Source organism: Pleurodeles waltl, chromosome 6 (genome assembly GCF_031143425.1).
Source record: "Pleurodeles waltl isolate 20211129_DDA chromosome 6, aPleWal1.hap1.20221129, whole genome shotgun sequence".
Classification (NCBI taxonomy): domain Eukaryota; kingdom Metazoa; phylum Chordata; class Amphibia; order Caudata; family Salamandridae; genus Pleurodeles; species Pleurodeles waltl.
In genome coordinates, this window is record NC_090445.1 from 230,804,189 (window position 1) to 230,828,438 (window position 24,250).

A 24,250-nucleotide genomic window follows, 5' to 3' on the forward strand; every position below is an offset into this window, starting at 1 on the left:
TTATTTGACGAAAGCTTCAGTAAGAGGAATGCTTGGAGGTTATGTGATGGAAGTAAAAAGGAGAAGAGCTTGGAGGGCCTGTGATAGAAGTAGCCGAGTAGTAGATGAGTGTCTGGGAAGTTTTTGACTAGTATGACGGGCTGAGGGGTGCTTGGATGAAGGGGGTAGAGGAATGCTTCAATGACTTGTGATGGAAGTAACATGTGGAGGAATGCTGGTGAGGGGTGTGATAGTTGGAGAAGCACTAAAGGGCCTGGGACAGTGTAACAGTTGTTGGGTTAGTTGGTGGGACTGTGGTGGAACTAGCAGTGTGAATGGTGGGTGGAAGGTCTGTGGTTGGGTTGATGGACAGGTGCTAAGGAGCCTGTGGTGGTGGTAAAAGTTCCATGGATAATTGGTGGGTCTGTGATGGAACTAACCATCGCATGGGTGCTTGGAGGGCCTGTGACTGGGGTGATAGTTATAGAGCGGTGGAAGTGACAGTCTGGGAGGTGCTCAAGGCTGTGTGATGGAGCAGCCACTGAGCTGCTAAGAGGGCCTGCAATGGAGGTGACAGTCAGAGAGATGTTTACGCACTAGAGATGGAAGGCCAGTCTAGAGTGACTGTGATTGAGGTGACATCGAGGGATTCCAGAGAGCCGGTGACCGAGGTGAGCTGGAGAGGTGTTTAATGGCCAGTCTCAGAAGGGCTGACGCACCTGGAATTAAGGCGACAATCAGTGCGATTCATGGGAACCCATAATGGGAGTGACAGAGGGTTGCTGCGGGGTGGGTTGAGCGTGATTGGTCCCGTGGTCCATATTTCAAAGCCAGTAGCTGTCCTGCCCCTGCACGGTCCATGCACATCTTGCACTGGCAGCTTGTCTGTCTGCAGGCATCCTCCATCCCAGACTCCCGCGAGACCTGATGCAGCGGGCCTGCTACTCATCCCCATGGCAACCCTCACTGGTCCTCAGGCGCTGGCAGAGAGCCCACCTTGCACGCGTCGCAGGCCTCGTCACCTGTTCTTTGTTCCTAGGGGTTCCGAAAGCCTCGTGTTTGAAAGAGAGGTTTAAAGAAGAGCCGAGAGGAACGGAAAGCGAGGGTCGGGGTGTTCCTTAAGGCTTGTCCTCAGAGACCCTCTCAGTGTAAAGACGCTACGCTCGATGAACCTACGTGAGCATATATTTGCATTAGTGGATGTGTGTGCACATAACCGCATGAGGGCTCATGCCTGAAGTGTGTGCACATAACCGCATGAGGGCTCATGCCTGAAATCTGCGGTGAAATCCCTCGATAACAAACCGCAGGCCCTGCTTTTTTTTTTAATTTGTGTATTGTGAGGACCGAGGTATGTCTGTGAACACCGAATTAGTACATATGTTCTTTAGAGTTCAATACTCTACTAGCGTGGTCGGATTTATTACAACGTTTGTGTCGCAATAACTTTATTGATCGCGTGCTTGAATTCTCATTATCATGTTACCACTGCGATGAAATCAATACCGATGATGTGGGGAGCCCATGCACGTCACGGCATATAGTTCACTCAAGGGTCAGACGTTCTTGGTTGGCACCAAGCCAGGCTCAACTGTCCGTCCAAATTCCATACCAGTGTAAGAAAAATATTTGCAGCTATCAAGCAGTGCAGAAAATGGCGTTTTTGCCAGTTAATTGGAGCAGATGTAGCTTTTGCGCTCGCCCGTCGGTGCAAATATCGGTGAAAATTAAAATGTTCTGGAACTCCACATTCATGGTTCCGGGGCCAAGGGGTGCATCATGGAGGGCTACATCCCGCCCGCACTTGGGATGTCACCAGGAGCCAGGTGAGCTCTGACGGTGGATGTGGTTCGAGGGGAGGCAGATGTGAGGCTGAGAGAGGAGGTATGGCGTTGGGTAAGGTGCCTGTGGTTCTGGGTGTTGCACCTCTGATGCTCGGAGGGCAGGTATATCGTGAGGTGCTGTGCTTCTGAGAATGCAGGTGTGGTGCTGTGTGAGGTAGCTATGGTTCTGTGGAAGGCTAGTGCAGTGCTGACTGAGGTACCTGTGCTGCTTGGAGAGCAAGTGTGGTGCCGGGTGAGGTACATGAGGTGCCCAGATTGTAGATGTGGTGCTGTGAGGTACCTCTGGTGCTTTTAAGGCAGGTGTGGTCCCGGGGGGATAGTTGTGATGTTTGCAGACAGACTTGCTATTGGCTTGTGTAGCTTTGGTGCCTGGAGAGTATGTTTCGTGCTCTGAGAGGAGCCAGTGGTGGTGGGAGGGCAGGTATAGTGATGCATTAGGTAGGTGCGGTTCATTCGCAATGTGTCATGCTTGAAGATAGGTTTGGTGCTAGTGTGTATATTCGGTTTTATTTATTTATTTGGAATTTGGAGAGTGCTGAAAGTCACCTTCGGGCTACTACAGGACTAGATAGGCTGGACTGGTGTGCTTGGATGTGCATGTTAAATGTTAAGTGATAGGTACGCTGATAGCAATTAACTTGGTGGGGTGTGTCTGTAGGTATGGTGTTTAAGAGGGCAGATTATGAGTTTAGTGGTTAGGTGTGTTGCTTTACCTAGCTATGGTATTGATTGGGAAGAAGGACTGATACGTGGATCGCTGTGTTGCTTAATGATGTAGTGATTGCAGAGTTACTAGGAGGGTTTTGTGCTATTTGTGTAGATGAGATGCTAAAAAGAACAGGTTATGTGCGAATTGGGTAGGTCTTGTAGAAGTTGGATTTTTTTGAGGTGCTAGTTTGAGTGCCTGGGGGCAGGTGATACCCTATCTGAGTTGGTTTGAAGCTTACATCCGCAGGTTATGCGTTAAGTGGGTAGGTGTGGTTCTGTCTGTATAGATACAATGCTGGTTGAGAAGGAGTAGTGATACTTCAGTTGTTATGTATTGTTGCTGGGTGTGTGGCAGTGGAGTAGATGGATAGCAATAGTACTGCATGTCTGTTTGTGGTATTTCAATGGGCATATTATGTGCTACATTGGTAGAAATTCTGTGTACATAAGTGTGCTGCGGGCTGGGTTTGTGTAGTGGAACATGGGTAGCTGTGGTGATTGGTGCATAGCAGGTGTACTCGATGGATAGAGCTGTCTGTGTTTGTCTGTGTAGGTGTGGTGCTGCAATAGGCAGATATTGTGCTATGGGGGGTATTCCTGGGAGTAGGTCTGTTGTCTTTGTTTGGGCTACAGGCGTGCTTTTGTGGACTGGTATGATACCTATATTGGCTGGTGTGTTGGTTATAGGGCTAGGTTATGAGCGAGGTATGTTTGTTTCTGGTTGCGCAGCCATTGGTAGACAAATAGTTGTGTTGCTGGATGTGTAGCAGTGGTGCAGATGATGGTATTAGCAATGGATATGCGTGCACGTTGCTTGAGTGGGCATACTGAGTGCTAAGTTGGTAGGTATCTTTTTTGTGTACAGCAGTTGTGCTTGTCGGGCTGGACTGTGGTACCTTGCTAGCAGTGGTACTGACAGGATACAGTCGTAATCAGTAAGTAGCGGTACTGGCACACGCTGTTCTGTCATCTGCAGTTTTTCCACGTGGACTTGTGTATTTTTTACTCGGCTACCCACGTTTTCTCGTGCCACGTGCGGCTGGACGCACGCCGCACGCAGCGTCGCCCAGTGGCGCAGTACGGCACGCAACATCGATCCTGGCCTAGTTAATAAAGAATGCTCTCCCTCCGCCAGCCCATCCCTCCTCCTTTGAGGTATGAGAAAGCCATTGATTTTCCAGAAGCACTGATTTCTCTCAGCTCGCCGTGGCTTCCCGGACAAAGCTGCGAGCTCCCAGAATTACCCCGCATACATCTATTTATAAAGTTCTCCCATCTATTAATATGTTCTGCCTTTTTGTGCTGCATTCTGTAGGATAGATTCCTAGGCATAAATTGGGAACGGCATGAAGGTGTATGCTTGAGAGTGGGAACAGAGGGAGTTTACTTTGTATACCTAACGCAGCACACACTGCAATTCCTGCTAATACTGTAAAAACGCTTGTTATTTTAAAAAAAGAGTGGCATGCAGGAAAACATGTGGAGAACTGTATGAAAGCTCTACCAGAGAAGACAAGCCCTTTGCATGTCGTGTCTTGTATCTTTGCCTTTCCAATTAAACATATGGGTTTACAGGCCCCACCATGCGAAGTGATGCAGCCACAATGCCAGGACTGGCTAAAAGCGGTCCCCGTGGCAGGCGGCCAGGTATCAGTTACGATAATATATTCACCCAGAAACAATCTTGAATTCTGAAGACTGCTTGCCATTTCAAGAAGATCATGGTACTGAGTAGCCGCACTGTTTAATGTTAAAAGGAGAGTACCTGCACTTCCCATCAGTGCTTATAATGGTGGTGCCTAGCACTTCTCAGCAGCAAACAGGTACGCCTGAATAGCGAGTACCAGTGCGTCTGTATTCTCTTTACAAGTTCTGGTGACTCTGATCTATTTTGCATTGATTTGGTATAAATATGTACTTTTGTGTTCATGGAGCCTTAGTCTGTTTGTATAGTGCGCTCCCTCAAAGGCTCGTGATAAAAACCAATATCGACTGTTGTATCTGCACTTTGCCTCAGAGCGTGTTTGGATCAGTTAACAAAGAAAGACCGAAGCGCAGAAGCATCAGAACCTCTGCCACAACCCTGCGATGGGAAAGAAAAGTAGAGTAGACAGCCCTGCAGATGTCTGGGTGGGGGGGGTTCTTCGGATTAGCTGTCCCAAAATAATTATTTTGTGAGGGCATGAGTCTGTTGGTGAAACAGATTTGCATACTAATAGAGCTTTCATAATATTCTCCAGGAAAACTGGACAGAACTTCTCTAGCAGATTGGCTGGACTCAAAGGCCCACTGGGCAGTGAGTCAGTAGTATGATCTGGAACTGAGGGAAAAGAGGTATACATTATTTCAGTTTTCTTTTGGAAAAGCTTTCCTGCTCATTGCTATAGGCAGCTGAGAATGAAGTTTCTTGTTTGAAGGCATCAGGCTGAGTAAATTTATGGGTGATGTAAAATATTTCATGTGTTTAATTATTGGAGTTGATTTTGTTTGTCAGAAAAGATTTATTTTCCCGAAAGTGTTTGTGATATTTGTTATGGTGAGTTTATAAGTCACTTTATCACTTGCGTTAGAGCCTTTTACATTATTGTTTCTGGGTTGAGGTTGGTGATCCAGAAAACAATGTCAAGGCCAGCAGAAGCAACAAACTTCCCAATATCCAGCCCTTCTGGCAGCAGCAGCCAAGCTGCATTAGTTTGCCCTTCCAGGCACACAGCCATGATGTGGGAGGCAGGATTTGCTCCAGGGGTGGCAATCAGTCTCCTGGATCCAGGGTACATAGAACTTGCACCAGCATGAGCATCTTGAATTTGTCCTTCTACTGGCAAATATTGAGGGGTGGAAGATCGAAAATAGGGCAATGTTCCCCAGCCTGCACAATCTACAACTCCATGCCTGGAGATTGAGTAGTGTCAGTTAACTGCATTCGATCTACCTTCTAGAGAAGTAGCTGCACATATTTCTACAAAATCTGTTCAAGCAGACATTGGGGCAGATTTGTGGCTTGGTGTGGCACTTGTAACACAGACCTGTTGCAAGGTAAACTGTCACATGTGTTACTATTTGTTCTGTCTTTGGCCCTGCAAAGACTTTCAGTGCTCGCTGCGAAAGGTTATTTGTTAGCCCTTTCTACTTTTTTGTGTTTACCAGACCAGTCGTCTTTGTTTAAATCATCTGATGTGATGCATTTTTGCACAGGTTTGGTCCACATGTTTCCTCTAAAATATTTTGTGATTACACTGTGGCTTTGGTCCTTGCTTGCCTTATGTGTAGTCTTTTTGAGCTGTTGCACGGCAGTTCCCTGTGTCTCCTCACCCTGAAAATGGTTAATGTCACTGCAGTAACATCAGCACGTTGTGTGAGTGAGCTTCAAGTTAGTCCAGGGATCCTACAGTGCATACTTTCTGGACAAACTGGTACTGAGGACTAGAGCCACCTTCCTCTGAAAGTTGTGGCTTCCTTACTTGATGACCAGATTCTCACTCTTCTGACATTCTTTGCCCCACCTTAACTCTTGAAGGAGTAGGAAGAGAGACTCTATCATTTATATCCCTGGAGTGGTCAGCTTTTATATTGAGTGAACTAAAGACCATCTGATGGGGATTCTCTGTGACATAGAAAGGCAAAGTAGTGCAGAAACTGACTCTATCCAGACGGGTAGTCCTCTGTATTAAGATTTGTTATGCAATGGCTAAAGAGCAGACTCTAGGAGTGCTGAGGGCTCATCCACCAAGGCCAAGGCTGCTACTGCTGCATTAGCAGCATAGTGCCTGTACTGGATATTGGTCAGAATGCAAAGTTGGCATCAGTGCATATGTTCACAAAGCACTACTGCCTTGACAGCCAGATCTGACTAGAAGCGCATTTTGTCATTTCAGTCTGCAGGACTTTTTCATCCAAGTCATTCCACAGACCCACCACCTGGGGGGGCATTGCTTTGGTTTCTATTCTGAAGGTGGGGAATCTGGGGTTAGAAATAGTCAACAAATGAGTAAGTTACTTACCTTTGGTAATGCTCTTTGTGGTGCATTCTGCATCTAAATGGAGAGTCCTCACTATTCTCCCAGATCTCTGTTGTGTGGAATAGATTTTTCTCCATCTAAGAATCTCTCACATTACCCAAATTAGATATCTGCACACTGGCATGAAAAATTAGCTCTTGTGCTCTGTGTTTGAGTGCCCAGAAAGAAACTGATATCGCCATGCTTAGGTGGCACCTACATGCAACTCCAGTTGTCACTTCTAGTGTGTGGCAGAGTGGAGGGGAAGCCATGTGGCGCCACCTAACTAGCACGCAGTAGCTATGCTGAAATAGCTTCCGGACCCAGTCCGGTGCCTGGGGATATTCTAAAGGTGAAGAATCTGCACTTAGATACAGTATCCACCAGAATGAGCTTTACGAAAAGTAATTAACTTATTTGTTTCAGTCAGTCAATCTAAATTTGTAAACCGCTGCTATTAACCCACAAGGGTATCCAGGCACTGGGAGCCAACTTGCACAGGTGGAATCAGTCAAATGACCAGCTCTTGAGTCCCCTCATAAATTTCTGAAGGGATAGAGAGTTCCAGAGGTGGATTTGGTGGAAAAGGGGTGTTCTAGGGCTTCGCAACGAGTTAGGAAAAGGAACGTCCTCCAGTGTTCCTTTGGCCGATGCAGGGGTGTGAGCCAGGAAGAGGGAGGCAGAGCGCGGGTGCCTGAAGGGTTGGTGGAAGCTCAGGCAGTGGTTGATGTATGCTGGTCCTTGATTGTGCAGGGCTTTGTAGGTGTGGGTCAGCATCTTGAATTGGCATCTCTTGTTGAGGGGGAGCCAGTGTTGTTTCTTTAGGTGTGGGGTTGTGTGGGTCAATTTGAAGATGTCGAGGATGAGTCTGGCTGCTGAGTTCTGTGTGGTCTGCAGTCTCTTCAGGAGATAAATGGTAATCCCTATGTAGAGTGTGTTGCTGTAGTCTAAGTGACTGATGATGAGGCTTGAAGGGCAGTGCGTCTGGTTGTGACTGAGAACCATTTGAAGATGTTTCAGAGCATGCAAAGAGTGATGAAGCAGGCAGAGGAGACTGCGTTTATCTGGCTTTTCATGGTGAGTTTGCTGTCCAGTATGATGCCTAGGTTTTGAGTGTGGTCTGTAGGAGTGGGTGAGGGTGCCAGTTCAGCCAGGCACTAGGAGCTGTTCCACGGGGAGGTGGTGTTCTCTAGGATCAGTACTTCTGTTTTGTCTGTGTTGAGTTTGAGGCAGTTGTTTTGCATCCAGTCCGCAATGCTGGTCACGCACAAGTGGTGGTTGGCTGTTGTTGTGGAAGGGTCTTTGGATATAGAAAGGATGAGCTGGGTTTCGTCTGCGTAGGAGATGATGTTCTGTCCATGGGTTCTGACAGTGTTGGCCAGGGGAGTCATGTAGGCGTTGAACAGAGTAGGGCTGATGCGATCCATCTGAGGACATCCTCTTGGATTCGGATCTGATGGAGCCTCTTGGTCAGGGTGTGGTGTGACGCGGTGTCGAAGGCTGCTGAGAGGTCGAGGAGGATCAGGATGGGCGCTTTTCCCCGGTCTAGGAGGGTTCTGATGTCATCGGTGACTGCGATCAGGGTGGTTTCGGTGCGGTGGTTTGTGCAGAATCCTGATTGGGATGTGTCCAGAAGATCGCTGTTCTCCACTTATTCCATGAGTTGGCGGTTAATGGCCTTTTCGAGGGCTTTGGTGGGAAAGGTGAGCAGGGAGATCGGCCAGTAGTTCTTGAGCTTGTTGGTCCACAGACGGTCTCTTTCCCATGACCTCTCTTCTATTTTATTCTATTCTATTCTATTCTATTCTTTGGGATTTGTAGAGTGCATGTCTACTCAGAAGGCCCTCCCAGCATTAAACAACTAAAGGTAGGAATGCTACTTCCGGGAAGTAAAAAAAAAAACAAAAAAATGATTTCTTAAACTTTCAGAATTTTAATTCTGACTCAGTTTTCCTTATATGCTCTGGAAGACCATTCCACATCTTGGGGACCAGGAACGCAAAGGAGCATCCCCTACTCCTGGATTTCCTAATCCTGGGTACTTTGATCAGTTGCTGGCTAGTGAAGCGAAGCCATCTAGAGGGGTCATAAGGAGTGAGAAAGACGGATTTCTTAATCCATCTAGGACCTTTTTAGTACATCAATTGTCGGGCAGTGCACAGCGCCTTAAAATGGATTCTTTTAGTCACTGTTAACCAGAATGCCATCTGGGAATTTTCAACAATATACAAGCTCCGACATTTTGAATATTGAATAACATGGAATCTTTTTATGACTGACTTTGGGCTACCCAGGTACAGGGAGTTCCCATAGTCTAGTCAGGATATGACTAAGCCTTGCACTAAAATCCTTTGCAAGGATTCTGGCAACCAACCCAGCATCTTTCTTAATGTCCTTAACATGCCAAGGTAAGTAGACTCCATTTTTTGTGTGCTTAATTTGCCATTGAAAGCTTGTTATCAAGCCATACACCCAAACTCTTGACCTCTGATTTGGGGGTAGGATGATTGCCAAGAGAGCCTGGCCCATTCAAAACTAGCCATCTCCCTGGGTTGTTTTCCACCACCTCTGTTTTTCCTCCATTTAGTTTCAAACTGCTTGCTGCCAACCAATTTACCACCTCTTTAAGCTGTTAATATAGTTAGATGTCCTGTTTGTTTGATTGGAGAGGGAGATGATGATCTGTGTGTCATCAGCATACGATATTGAGGAGAAACCATAAGCTTTTGTGATTTCAGTCAGCGAGAGAACATACAAATTATACGAGGTGGAATTTAGTGAGGATCCCTGTGGGACCCCACTCTTTAAGGTGTAAATTTCTGATAGTGCACCTTCCTCACATACCTGAAACATTCTATTTTAGTAGAAGGAGATGAGCCACTTCAATACTGTCCTGGTTATGTTTGCCTCCTACAAGCTTCTGACTAAGACTGTCAAAAGCAGTGCTCAGATCCAGTAGGTTCAGGGCTGCAGTCCCACCCTAGCCCAAAACGTGTCTCTAAGTATAATGAGAGACTTTTATTATTGAATTTTTCAAAGATTTTACTTCGCCCTGGGAGAAGGGAAATTGGTCTGTAATTTTCTCATTTTAGGGGATAAGCTCATGGTTTTTCTAATAGCGGCTTAACGATGGCATGTTTCCAGGATACTGGAATGGTCCCTCTGTTGAAGGAATAATGGAACATGTCTGTCAACATGGTGATTACTGCTTGCCCACCTTTTAACATAATGTCAGGGGGAGCAGAGTCGTGTGAGGAGCTTTATTTAAGTGATTTAAGAATCCCCTCCATACCTTCCTCAGTTATTTCTGGGAACAAACTTAACTTTAATACTTGTGATTGTGAGACTTTACAAACTTCTTCCCTGTATCCCAACGTAAGGAGGATATTATTGACCTTCTACAAAAAGAAGCTGGCAAGCATGTCACACCGCATTTCAGATGGATGAGTGCCATTTTTTATATTTGACGGTTCCATAAGGCTATTTACTACAGTGAATATTTTTTTAGAGGAGTTAACTGCATTGTTGATCTTAAATGCAAATTATTTAACTCTGGCCTCCCTGACCTCTCTTTGTCCAGGGTAGCATTGTCTACCTGTGTGTTCATTGTCATGCTTGAAGGTATGCTGTATTAGGGAGAGAGACAGATTATCCCCGTTAGTGAGAAACCTGACCTTGAGTTGCAACTTCTGGCCTTCGACACCATCAAGCAGTGAATACTTCTTTGCAGGATTACTAACTAATACTGCATTGATCTGTCCACTAAATGGATTGAATCCTTTCTCACTGCCCACACTGAGGCCGTCTTGCTCTAACCTTTAAGTCTAGCACCAAACCTGGAGGTTGCGAGGCACTCCAGGGCTCAGCCCTTTTGCCTCTGCTATTTAACATTTCATGGTCACCTTTTGACTATCTCCTTCACTCGATGGGAATCCTTTTCTCTCTCCTGATGATACGCAGTTGATATTCCAGCTGTCCACCACTCAGATCTCCCCGCCCAGTTCTACTTGTACTCTCTCCAGTGCCTGAACAACAGTATAATGCTAGATGGCGTCAAATATTTTGAAGCTGAACTCTGCCAAAACAGAGCGTCTAACCACCAAAAACAACAGCAATACCTGTACCTCTATCAGCTGTCCGGAAGTAATGGTTTCTCCTCCTATGCCCTCTAGACTGGTTTGTAATCTAGACATCTGTGTATTCCGAAGTCCCTTTGGAACACCAGGCTTCGAACGTGACCAGTGCTTGTTTTAGCTTCTTAATTATCAAGAAATGTGTATCATATAATTACATTAGTAGTCACATCCCTGTGGTTACTGCTTTGGGACCGTCCCGCTTAGACTGAGGTAACTCCTTTTACATGGGACTTCCTGAAAAGTTCACAAAAATGATTCCAGCTGTCGCAGAATGCAGCAGCAAGGCTAACCACTGGCAACCCACAGCGAGAGCGCATTTTACCAATCCCTGAACGCCTCCACTTGCGACCAATCACGAAGTGGGTTGTTTGTAAAGACCTGACGATCTTGCATCGGTTCATCCATGGCACTGCTTCCTACGTCCTAACTGCCACATTTTGTCAACACTGTTCAAAACACCCTTTTGTTTGCACGTGGCCAGTTCCTACAGGATATATCCCCAAACCCAGATGCAACGTTCGAGGACAGGGCCTTTTCAGTAGCTGCAGCGAGGGCGTGGAATAAGCTGCGAGTCCATTTTTAGAAGGCCAGCTTTCTGAGCCCCATTCACCTAGAGATACTTCTGCTGTATCTTTGCGCGGCCACTGAATGCCTGCTACTTGCCGCAGGAAGTTTCAGGCAGTAGTAGGGATACTGGCAACATTTCTTTCATGTGTCCCTATCCCTTCAAAGAGGCTGCTATATACAACCTTCCATTGGTCCACAGCTTCCTGTGTTATCAGCCATAAGGGCTTACATTCTCGAACCAGCACGTGCAGGCTTTTGCACTGAAAGTAACTGTTTGAAGGACCAAGTTGAGGCCCCTCAAGCAGACTTGCACCACTTATTTAAAGGATCAAATGGGGTTGTGTGGTCAACGGCATTGGCTGTTTAACTAGTGATATTAGACGGCATGTAGGCAATGTGGGCAACCTGAGCGAATTCAGCTTTAATCTTATCAAGAAGTCTCACCTGGGTCATGAAATATAGTTCTATAATCCTTCTGCAGCACATCACAAGCCCTGCTGTACTTAGAGGAGGCTTGACTGCCCACTGTAAAGGAAGTGTCTGGTGGGGAGGATAGCATAAATTGCACTGAGACAAGGCCGATGACGAGATCTGAGATTGACTTAAAGCTAACCGATCCTAAGTGCAGGACTTCCTGTGGATCGTGTTGCCTCAAGTGTCAAAGTCTGGCTTCCACTTCGCTTTGTCCTCATATCAGAGAGATGGACCAAAAGAGAGACTGAAGGCTTTGGGTCACCGAGACGCCTAGGCTGGCTGGGATAGGCCTCTCCTGTGTGGGGGTAGGTTTGGCTTGGGTCAGTACAAGCCCCTTCTCTGCAGGGGGGTAGGTTAAAGGGGGTTATTTGGGGTGTTACACCCTCCTAATGTACTTTCAGATAAATAGTTGGGTACAGGTACTTTCATTCAGGTATGGTGATATGTCTGTTGGATTTCTCAAGGAATTGCTACATAAACAGACAAAATGCATACTCACTTTCTCCTTCTCTGCTTTGAAAGTCTTCAAAAATATTGGTTAGTTTGCAAAATATTGTGTTTTTTCTCAGTACCATGAACGTCAATTCACCAAAAGGCCAGGGGTAGCGAAAGTGACATCATTCGCCATTTGACCTTAACGTTCACTCATACACACATGCTTACACATGCACACCTAATCAAACATACATACACACACACACTCACCTGCACACATTCGCACCACACAGCATACATTTAAAAGCATTTTTTTTAATTACCTCTGCTGCCAGGAAGGGCCGTATTCTAGCTATTTGTACTCCATTTTTTATTACACTAGTAGCGAATAATATATTATTACTCACTATCGGTGTAATAAAAAAATGACAAAAACAAAGATTGGAGCGCCAACCGATGTCTATAGGACGCGCTCCCCCTGTGTCCCAGGCACTGATTTTGCTGCCTCTGAGTCGAGGGGTTACAGGTACAGTCCCAGGGGTCGCAAGGGGCAAGACAGCTGCGACCCCTAAATGACGTCCATGCTTAGTACCCCTACCAATCCGCATTTGTCTGCCATTCCACTGCTCCTTTACCCTCTTCCATATTCCCCGCTTGTCCTATAATGTATTTTAACATTATGTGCAGTGTGATTGTTGGAAAATCCCCTCCTCCTAGACCCCTGCTCCCGTGGTTCGGCATGGATCAGTGGCAGGCCTGCGCACAGGCCGCAATGGCCTGTACCCGCACTCTGCCGAGGTTGGTTGGTAGCAGTCGCAGGCAGCGGTGACCTCTGTGAGAATGGGTCACATCCGGGCCGGATGGGCGTGCATCACTGGCAGGCCTACTGTGGATGGGCATATGATTGTTGTCTGGGCTTGATGCAGTCACTGGTAAGCTTCTGAGCTCGGCGTCATTGGCATTCCTCATCCGAGCTCAGCAAGCACACAGCACTTTACACACTGATGCCAGATGGGCACGAGGTCACGGACATGCCTGCTTTGAGTTCCTAGGACACCGGCGGGCCTCATCCGAGCTTGGTAGAGATTGATCACTGACAAACTTGGGCTGGGTGGGTACGGGTTACCATCACGCCTCTGCTGAGACGAGGGGCACGGATCACTGACAGGCTGAGTGGGCATGGGTCACCTGGCAGGCCTCGATGGCTGGGCGCATCGCTGTCAAGTCCCTGTGGCGTAAAAGGATTTGAAGGGCCGCTGTTTCTCTTCACCGTGCGGCCTCTTGCTGGGAAGCTATTACCTCCCAACATACGGCGGCTGCGGCGCTATCCTGGGGAGGGATGTGGGGACGCGAAGGCCTCTGCACATCGTTCTGCCTTGTGACAGCTCATCAGGGGACTGAGCAGGATGCGCATCGGGGGGGAACGGAAACACGAGAGAGGACTAGACAGATGCTGGCGCATCTTAACTACTGTGCGCCGTTTCTCTTCGTATGAAGCGCCTCGGCAAATCCTGCGGGTCCCTGGCGTGAGGCGACCCGACGCAGATCGGATTAAGCTCCTTAGCCGCGCCACCTTAGCCGCCCGTAGCCTCCTCACCCACGGCGGCCTTTCCCCCAGCAATGGCGCCAACTACCCAGCCCTCCCCTCTGCCTTCTTGCAAAGCGGACGAGACCTCTCGGAGACATTCAGCACCTCTGGAACCTGACATCTTGACCCGAGACGAACAAACTTCAATGGAAATGTTGAAGGATAGTAAAGTACCGAGGTTTTGATTTTAGCAGCCAGTCGGCTGACATTCCATTCGACCAAATATTTATTGTATATTTGATGCATTCTGAACACGTTTTCTTCAAATCTGTGATGATACAAGAGGCGCAAGCCGCAAAACTATTGTTACATATATGGTGTGAGTTTGTCTGCTCTTTTCGTGCTGTGATATTAGCTACTTGATGCCTCCAGATATTGGGCCTGACATACTCATTTACTTTGTTGCCCAAAGCCTGCAGCTTGCAAAATCATAGGCTTTGCAACGACGGCATTCAGAGTCACAGTACATGAAAGGCACAATGCGATTTGCAAGTGTCTCTGCGAGTCGCAGTGTACGTTTTATAACCTATTACAAATCAGACGAAAAGCGGCTTGAAATGGATGCCCCTCCCCAGTAAATCCTAATGGAATGAAACACTGGGTTGCAATTGCAAATCATTGGTTGAATACTGACATCCAAAATACGGAGGTATCCATTTGCAAAGTGAAAACTGCCCATGAGGGACACTTTCACTTTTGTCAATGTAGGTTTTGGGCACTGGAAGGAGCATATTATGAAAAGCTTCATGCTCCCCACAGTTTCCTTTACATCATGACAATATTTTCTTCTGATTTATGTTCCTGTACTTGCAGTAAAAATACACCATTTTGTGCCTTGGAGTGGTTGTCTTCTAACTTTTGCTAGCCTTTATCTCTGCATTGTACATTGTGCTAGGTTTCACAAACAGAATTTGCCTCATTAAAATTATTGGGCAGGATTCTGCGAATTCTTCCACAAGATCGCTTTGCAGTTTGACGGATAAGTGCATCTGTTGCAATACAAAAAAACACCCATATTGCAAACCAGTCGTTGGGCAAACACAGCAAATGCAACTTTGTAGAACCTAGTGCTGCGATTTCTGAAGTGTTTCAGGCTCTAGATTGTATGAGTAGTACAGTGCAGTCCTGCTCCCTGGGTGCCTTGCTGTTCACCCGTTTCTGGTCCGTGTGGCATATGGTAGTTCAAAGGCATGATGTAAAATCCCCTAGCGCCCTACAGGGTGGCCTCCTGTGAACCTGATAATTCTTTGTACTAATCCTTCTGAAGATTTTGCTGATGACATACCTGGGTCTGGAATATCCCACCCCAGAGGATGCTGTTTTCAAGCTCAGGATCAGCCAGACCCTCTCCCATGCTTTTGTTTAATCCCTCACACATATATCTTGAAGTTTATCACCCACAGAGATCCAGTGCACACTCGTACATTCTAGCTCATCAGCTGTAGACGTCTGATTAAACCTTTTGTCCTTTACCACATCAGACATAAAGTATTTATTCAGAGACAGTACTTCGAGCATTGTTTAAGTTAAAGGAGAGGGATTACATCAAAAGTGCTTCACTACACCTCAAGCAAAATCAAGATCTATCCAGCTAGTTGAGGACTTCAGTATGGAGCCATTCTAAGACGACTGTGCCAACCTTCAAGAAGGTACGAAGAGGAAGAAAAGCTTTTTCAGAGCAGACATATCAGCTGTTGAAAGACTTGCCTATGAAAAGCCACACCAGAATCAATTTTCAGAAGTTAAGGAAGAAATTAAATATGTGGTAGTTTCTTATTTGAATATGACAAGGATCAGTATCGTTTTCACTGCCAGTGTGCCCTTGTGGTGATCGTTGCACAACTATACTTAATAGATATAGACTTACATTGAATCCTCTGGCATTTTACCTTATCAGTCACACAGATTTCCATTGAATCCTCCATAACTCCACTATATCTTCCCCGTGGATCTCTATGGAATCATTCATTGTTCCATCACTTCAGCCATATAGACTTTCGTCACAACATTCAAGGCTTCACCAAGGGAGCATCATAGATTTCTGGTTAAGTCTGCTTAATCCTTCTGCGTTCCACAGCATTAGCCCCATAATTGGCGCATGGTTGAAGCCTGCTGTGCTTTGCCTCATCAGTCCTCTAGGTTCTACCTTATCAGTTCCATACACTTCTATTCAGTCCTCCCAGGCTCCAGCATACCAGCCCAATAGACTTCCATTGACTCTTTCTACATTCCATGACATCAGCCATGTAGACTTTTAGTGGATCTTTCTGAGGTCTAGCACACCAGCCTCAAAGACTTGCATTGACTTTTCCTATGTACCATGACATGAGCTGTACAGACTCAGCCACATCACCCACATAAATATCAATTGAATCACCCTCCCACGTTCTGTTTCATAAGTCTTGTAAAATTAGGGCCAGATGTAGCAAGCATTTTGCATGGTGCAAACTGCGAAAATCGCAGTTTGCGCCATGCAAAATGCCGATTGCGTGCTCATTCACAATTTGTGAGTCGGTACCGTCTCACAAATTGTGCATGCGACACGCAAATAGGAAGGGGTGTCCCCTTCCTATTTGCGACTCGCATCGCTATGCTAAATTGCTTTGTGACCGCGAATGCGGTCGCAATGCAATTCACAGTTACCACCAGTGTCACACTGGTGGTAACCCATTCGCAAAAGGGAAGGTGTCCCCATGGGACCCCTTCCCCCTTGTGAATGTTGCCAAAAAGGGTTTTTCAGAGCAGGCAGTGGTCCAATGGACCACTGCCTACTCTGAAAAACCGAAACCAAATGGTTTCGTTATTTTTTTTATTTTGCAACTCGTTTTCCTTTAAGGAAAACGGGCTGCAAAATAAAAATAAAAAACTGCTTTATTTAAAAAGCAGTCACAGACATGGAGGTCTGCTGACTTCAGCAGGCCACCATCCCTGTGAGTGCAGGGACTCGCTATGGGGTCGCAAAATGCGACCCCATAGCGACTCGCAGACGGTGTCTGAGACACCGTTCTGCATCCAATTTTGCGAATCAGAAAATGCTACATCTGGCCCGTAGTTGTGTTCCACGGCCGCAGCCTTCCAGTGAATCCTCCTATTCGTCATCATATCGCCTCCACAGAATTGTGTTGAATCCTACTAAGTACATATGCTCCTTAAACGTCTATTGAATCTTATAATTTCCCTGTAGACTTCCATTGGGTCCACCACATCAGCAATAAATATTCATTGGGTTGCTGTCCTACGTTCCTTCTCATCAGCCCTGTAAACATGAAGTGTGCTTGTGCTTCACCACCTCTACTGTGCACGCTTATATTGAATGCTTCAATGTTTCCTCACGTCAGGTCCACAGACATCTGTTGAATCCTGCTATGGGTCCCCATCAGAGCCCCATAGACTTCTACTGAATCTTCTGCTTTCCGTATAGACTTTTATTAGATCCACCACATTAGCCCTATAAGTATACATTTAGTCGGCTTCCCACATTCCATCTCATCATCATAATAAACCTCTGTGGGATGTAGTCAAGCTTCACCCCTCAGTTCTACACACCTACATTACATCCTCCCATGCTTCAGCACATCAGCCACAAAGACGTCTACTTGAATCATATTATTGAAATCTATTAAATCTAACTACTATTTTCCACACATGAGCTGTATTGATTCTGTTAAATCCTGCTATGTTGCACCACATCATCCATGTAGGCTTCCATTGAATCATCATGCCATATTTCAGCGTATCACTTTCATAGACGTCCGTGGTATCCACTTTTGCTGCGCAACATTAGCTCCTTAAACCTCATTCCGTTTTCTCCTGAGTCAAATGGACAGAAGGTTAGGTGCCAGAAAATGGTCACGTGTGTAGTCCAGACCCAAGTTTAAATGTTTTGTAGTGAAAGAACATTTGTAGCACCGTTCAGTCGTGGCTAAGGGATTACTAATGTTCCAAAACTGGAGAGTAAGTTAAAGTACCACTCTGCCTTCATTCATCCACAGGTTTGGAGGGGTGCCCTGGCCCGCGCCCGCTATAAGAAAACCAAGGCTGCCCTCACCATCTTGCGGTGCTACCGCCGGTACAAGGTGAAGTCCTACATCCGTGAAGTCAACCGACGCTTTGGCAATGTGCGCACTGCTCGGGACTACGGGAAGCACGTGAAGTGGCCGACCCCACCCAAAGTGCTACGTCGGTTTGAGGAAGCATTGCAGGCGATATACCACAGGTAATGAAAGGGGATACTGCCCTTTATCTTTCCCATAGGATCAAGACTGGTGATTCCGTAGGATGAGGTAAGCTTTCCAGGTGTACTAGTGGGGATGTTGGTAGATGGGAAAAAAAACCTTAAAAATACCACCATACAAAGAGTATTTTTACATTTGTTTTTCCTGAATTTTGCTTAAAGGTAATTGCCAGTTGGAGTTAATGTCAACAAAATTTAGGCACTGAATGTCTTGACCTGATGTAGGTTTTAGACCAATGGTTTTGAACTTCACATGTTTTAATGCTGAACAATCTTAAAGTAAAATAATTTGGTTTTGGAGTCCAAAATTAGGCAACATTTTCTTACAATTATCTAATTTGTTAAATATTGTGAACATGATAAAACATTGTAGTGGAGCTTCAAGGCTTCTCCTTCAAGTGATGTCGACAAACAAATCTGTAATATTCTTCAAATTATCACAATAAGCACACGCATAGTAGAACTTTTTAGGAGCCCAACATTTCAAGCGAGATTTGAATAGGGAAATGGGCATCTTGAAAGAAAAGGTCTAAAACTATTCTCTGCGTTGGCTATTTTGTTCGTACAATACATCTTCTATATGAAATAAAGCATGTTAGAAAAATATGTTTTAAGTGAGGAAATTACATTTTAATGTGTTAACTGGGTAGGGGGTGTATAACATCCAAGCACATTTTACAAGAAACAAATCTTCATCATTAATTTTCATTTCCTTAGATTAGCATACATAATATTCCAGAAATTGTATTAACGTTGTGTTGTTTTGTTTAAAAACGTTTGCCAAGCATGTGTGTAATTCTGTTTGTTTTCAGCTACATTTTTTAAGCCAATAAGATAGCTGCAGGTCTCCTTGTCACAACCTGCTCCACTCTGCACATCTTTTTAGTTTCTGTATGAGTCCACTCCGTAATTTGATGACCACAGCTCTTGAGGCCATTGCTCTGTTATGTCAGTCTTGCCTTATCTAAGGGGGTGTCAAATGATTTGGGGTACAGTAATGTGGACTATTCCCATCTAAGGGCCTCTGGACCTATATGCTACTGTTTTTAGTTGGACGCCCACCTCAGGGTCATATGCTGTGGTAGTAGCGTCAGTCTGGATGTTTAATTTAGGTTCTTGAGGTCTGTTCTTCAGTAGCATCAGTCAGGTATTCCACCCTTGGGTCTGTAGCCATTTGCTGCAGTAGTATAGATCAAGACCCCACTTATACGATCTCGAATCTTGTTGCGCAACACTGTCAGGTCCAAATCTTAAATCCCTCAGCTGTTAGGGTAATAGTGTCTGTAAGTTTTTCACCGTAGAGTTATGGGCTTTGGACTCAAAAAGTATCAATCAGATCCAGGCACCTTAGTGTCTTGCATTCTGTACTCCAGTAGCGTTAGTCAGACCCCGTCTGAAAGTCTTATGTCCTCAACTCCAGTAGTCTAATTCAGATTTCTACCAAAGGATTTCAAATATACTGTTCTAGTGCTGTCAGCCACCTCCAACCTTGGACTTTTGGGCTAGTGTTATTACCATGTCAGTAATTTCCTCCTTAGTGACCTTTGCTTCAATGATGCCAGGCAATTCCTTATTTTAGGGGCTAGAAACAGGGCCCCCTTAATGTAGAGTAGAGTCAGTCGCATCTCCACCTTTTTTTGTCTTCTGCCAAAGTTTTCCTCTCTAAACATTTTTCAGTGTGGATGGATGGTTTCCCCTGAAGATGACAGGCTTCAAACTATGTCATGTGTGATGCAAAAAGATGTCGGTAATGAGCCTAGTCGATGTCTGTCTGTGGTATCTTAGTTCAAAGTATGTCTCTAAGTCCTGCAACAAATGCTTGATGATGTTTTGGGAGGCCATCAAGGAGTGGGATTGGATGGTGCCACTGGATCTGTGGGATGCATACTTTCATGTGCCAGTACTTATGACCCACTGAAAGTAACACCACATGTTAGTGGTAACTGGCACTCACTTCACTCTCTTGTCTATCAGCCATACTTTGGCTACTGTGTCCTCTACAAAGTTCATGTTAGTGGTTGCAGCATGTCTTCACAGATCAAGGATACATGTATTCCCATACATTGATGACTAGCTGTTGAATGTGAGTTATCCTGTGTTGGTATTGGGTCACATTCACTATCCCAACCCTAGTAGTTCTGAGGCTTTTTCCTCTACTAGCTTTGAGCATCCTGCAGGTGCCTCATCCTCTGTGGCACATGTTGGCCCTTCAATGAAATTTGAGTCTGTGGTGGGCCCAGCCAACACTGTAGATGCCTCATGGGCAAGAATTGTATCTTCAGTGAAGTGTCTGAGGAACTTTAGTAGGGAATGGCTGATGCCAATCTGGCTTTCGGCTGGCCGTTTTCCTTACCCCATGTAGAAGTCACAGTGGTGACAGATGCATCATCTTGAGGCTGGAGAGTTCACCTGGATGAATGGGAAATCAGAGGTCTCAGGTGGTACAGGAGCATTGCATAAATCTAAGTGAGCTGCTGCCATTCAGCTGTCTCTCAAGGGTTTCTTCTAGTCTGTCAGGGGCAGGTTGTTTCAGATGCTAATGGACATAACTACCAAATGGTACTGCAGCAAGCAGAACAGTGCGGGGTTATGTGGTCCCTATCTAGATAGTGTATTGCTGGCTGGCACTTCATGGGCTCACCCTCGGGGTCAGTCATCTAGCGGGATCCCTCAAAATCAGAGCAGATGAAGTCATCAGACATCATCTTACCGACCACGAGTGGCTTTGCACTCAGAGGTGGCATAGGGTAACTTTGCCTGGTGGAGCATGCGCTTGGTAAATTTTTTTGCTACATCTGAAATGCTCGGGGTATATTGTTTTACACTCTAGAGTCACACCTCAGGGGTATTGAGGGGCTGGCTCTTCTTAAAAGCACCTTGAGAGCACACACCTGAACACCTTGCCCAAGCACCTGGATACCCTCTCGGGTTATTAGTGTGCTATACAAATCAACATAACATAACAAAAGATGCACTCTGATGTGGTTCCGGGTAGCAAACCGATTGATTATGATGATGAGAAGGTAGACAATCTTCTTCACTCTCATCACACTAACTCTCACTTAGACCGTGTGAATGCCAGTGATTTGGAAACTTTCTCTGAAAACAAATTGGATTTGGCTTTGGAACCCACAACTGAAAAGAGTGTGTCCTTTTAGATCATGATATGCAGGGCTGCAGAGGGTGTAGATTTACAATTACCTGTGTTATGACAGAAATCTTCCAGTCTGGACCATCAACTACTGAGCACTTATTGACATTTAATGAATCACTTATTGAGGCTTTAAGGCAAACTTGTCTAAACCTTGCTCTGCACCTCTTATGAGCTGCCCGATTGCTCAGCGCCAGAGACCACCTCCAAGGGACTCGTCCTAGGTGTCCTATGAGGCAACATCCAACACCAGAGTGTCTCATTGTTTGACCTTCTGCAAGCAAGGGAAACCCTAATGCTTTCTCTACTGCTCCTCTAGACAGTGAATCCAAAAAGACAGTCATGCTATGTACAAAAGCTTTCTTTCATCTCCACTTTGGTCCTGCATTCTTTGAATGCAGTACATCTCTAGGGACATGGTGAGTGAGATATTGCCTACTCAGCCTGAGGACTTTCCAGCTGTCTTTGCTCACATCAGGCATAATGATCGGGATGCAGTCAAATACATCCTTAGGGCTGGTTTGGACACCACAGTGTGTGCCGACCTTGCCACACCCTGCGTTATTGTCAGAAAATATGCTTAGATGCGTGCTATCAGGTTACCCTGCGATATCTAAATATCTTTTATGGCTATGCCATTTGACGGAGTCAGACTCTTTGGAGCAAAGGCAAATTCAATGCTGGAGCACTTTAAGTTTTAGGGCCGGTTCTTTTGGGCTACTACCTACTGCTCACCAAGTGAATCAACAGTACTGGAAGCTCTGTCAGTACTCAAAGGGCCTTGCCTACTGACGGAGGCAGCCCTCACAACCTGTCCAGCAGTCCATCCAGACTGTTCACAGTTACAGAGGGATAGATGGTGACAGAAACCACGGCCAGCAGTAGATGCCGCAGTCCTAATTCTGTTACTCTCCAGCTGCAGCCACCACCAAGCCACTTTACTTCTCCTTTTAAGGGTCATATGGGACCACTAAGGGGAAGAATTAGATTTATCCTATCTGGCAGGAGTGCAGTTACTTCAGACCAGTGTTCTATTTGACCAAATTGTTCTATTTGGTTATGCCTTTTCTCTTTTGTCCAACCCTCCCAGATTTCCTCAGTTTGTAGCCAGACATCAGCAGAGCATGCCATCATCCTAGCCCAAATAGTTCAGACACAGCATGAAAATGATGTAATTGAAGTGGTACCTAAGCTAGAGAGGGACTCAGGATACTATTACTGATATTTCCTGATTCACAAGAAGCATGGGGGGAGGTTGAGACAGATATTAGTTCTCAGGCTTATCAGTGCCATCCACAGGAAGGGCTAGTTCAAGATGCTGATGTTGGCCCAGGTTAATGTTGCCTTTGATTCCAGCGACTGGATGGTGCCCTAGAACTTGCTGGATGTGTCTTAAATGTGCAAGTCCTACAGTCTCATAGGCACTTCTTCTATTTGTAGTCCGAGTCAGAACACTTCCAATTCACTGTCCACCCTTCAAAACTTACCACCGCTCCAGAGTGTTCATGAAGATGATGGTTGTGTGGCTCATCTTTGCAGGCATGCATTACATGTATTCCCATACCTTGGCAATTGCCTGTGAAGGTGGGCTTGCCCCAGTCAGTCTTGGACCACTTGGAAGCCAGTGGTTACTATTCACTCTGACGTTGTCCATCAGTGAACCAAAATCCCATGTTCAGCATCCCCTTTGTAGGGGATGTATCCATCCATCCATCCATCCCTTTTTAGGATGTATCCACCCTGGATACAGTCACTTTGTAGGTCTTTCTGCCTGTGTGAGTCCAGAACATTCAGCTATGATCCCATGTTTTGAGCTCACGCCTTGTTCCAGCCGCAATGGTTCTCAGGCTTCTTCCTCTCCTGGCTTTGTACATACTGCTGGTGCTGTATGCCTATAGGTACACGTGGTCTTGGATCACATTCACATATCTGAAGAGGGAGCCCAGGACCTTCAGTGGTGGGCAGTGAATGCCAACCTGACATGCAGCAGATTGTTTTAGCCTGCCCCATCCAGAGTTCACAGTAGTGACGGATGATTAGTCTCTAAGCTGGAGAGATCACCTGAACAAGGTGTAAACCAGAGGCTTCTATAAACCATTTGGAGACATGTGCCATTTAATCTGTCTCTCAAGGGCTACCAGCTCTCCATCAGGGACAGGTAATTCTAGGTCCTAACAAACAATACGTTCGGTGGCATGTGTAGCTGCAGATACACATGCTGTGCATAGTCCGCCGTCTGGTGTTGGGCTCGGAGTGTTACAAGTTGTTTTTCTTCAAAGAAGTCTTTTCGAGTCACGAGACCGAGGGACTCCTCCTACTTTGGTTCCATTGCGCATGGACGTCGACTCCATCTTAGATTGTTGTTTTTCCGCCATCGGGTTCGGACGTGTTCCTTTTCGCTCCGTGTTTCGGGTCAGAAAGTTAGTCAGAATCTCCGAAAAATCAGTCGGTATTGTTTCGTTCGGTATCGGGTTAGATTAGACAGATCAAAACCGAATCTTGAAGAAGCTCCGGTAGCCCTTCGGGGTAATTTCGATCACCCGGCGGGGCCTGGTCGGCCCGACCGCGTGCAACATCGAGACTGATGGAACGGACCCCGTTTCGATTCTGTCCTAAATGCCACAATAAATATCCTTACACGGACCAACATTTGGTCTGTAACTTGTGCCTGTCCCCCGAGCACAAGGAGGATACGTGCGAGGCCTGACGCGCGTTTCGGTCGAGAAAAACGCTCAGAGACCGAAGAGCCAGGAGGTTGCAGATGGCGTCCACGCCGACAGGACAACAACGGTTCGAGGAGGAGGAAGAAGAAACATTCACCATCCCCGATTCAGACTCCGAAGAATTCGACGTCGAAGAGCAACCAACCGTGAGTAAGACGTCGAAACAAAGATCACACGAAAAAACAGAGAAAGCCCAGGGGACGCCACCGCCAACAGACCATGGCTTAACCCATAAAATAGGTGACCGTCCATCGGCACCGAAAAAGGGTGAGCTGGTGCCGAAGTCCTCCGACTCAGGTCGAGACACAGGCACGCAGCAATCTCGGGACCGAGAGAGTGGTGCAGAAAAGGGTCGACACCGAGATAGCGGCACCAAAGTTGCTCGGCACAGAGACAACGGCACCGAAGATGGT

General features: G+C 46.2%; 1 protein-coding gene across 1 annotated transcript in view; it reads left to right on the forward strand.

The window, feature by feature from the left end:
* MYO1D (myosin ID) overlaps positions 1 to 24,250 on the forward strand; it is a 422,174-nt gene that overhangs the window by 268,259 nt on the left and 129,665 nt on the right. The window contains exon 17 of the mRNA XM_069237971.1: positions 17,722 to 17,945. Coding sequence (XP_069094072.1) covers positions 17,722 to 17,945 — 224 coding nt within the window. The remainder of the gene's footprint in view (positions 1 to 17,721; positions 17,946 to 24,250) is intronic.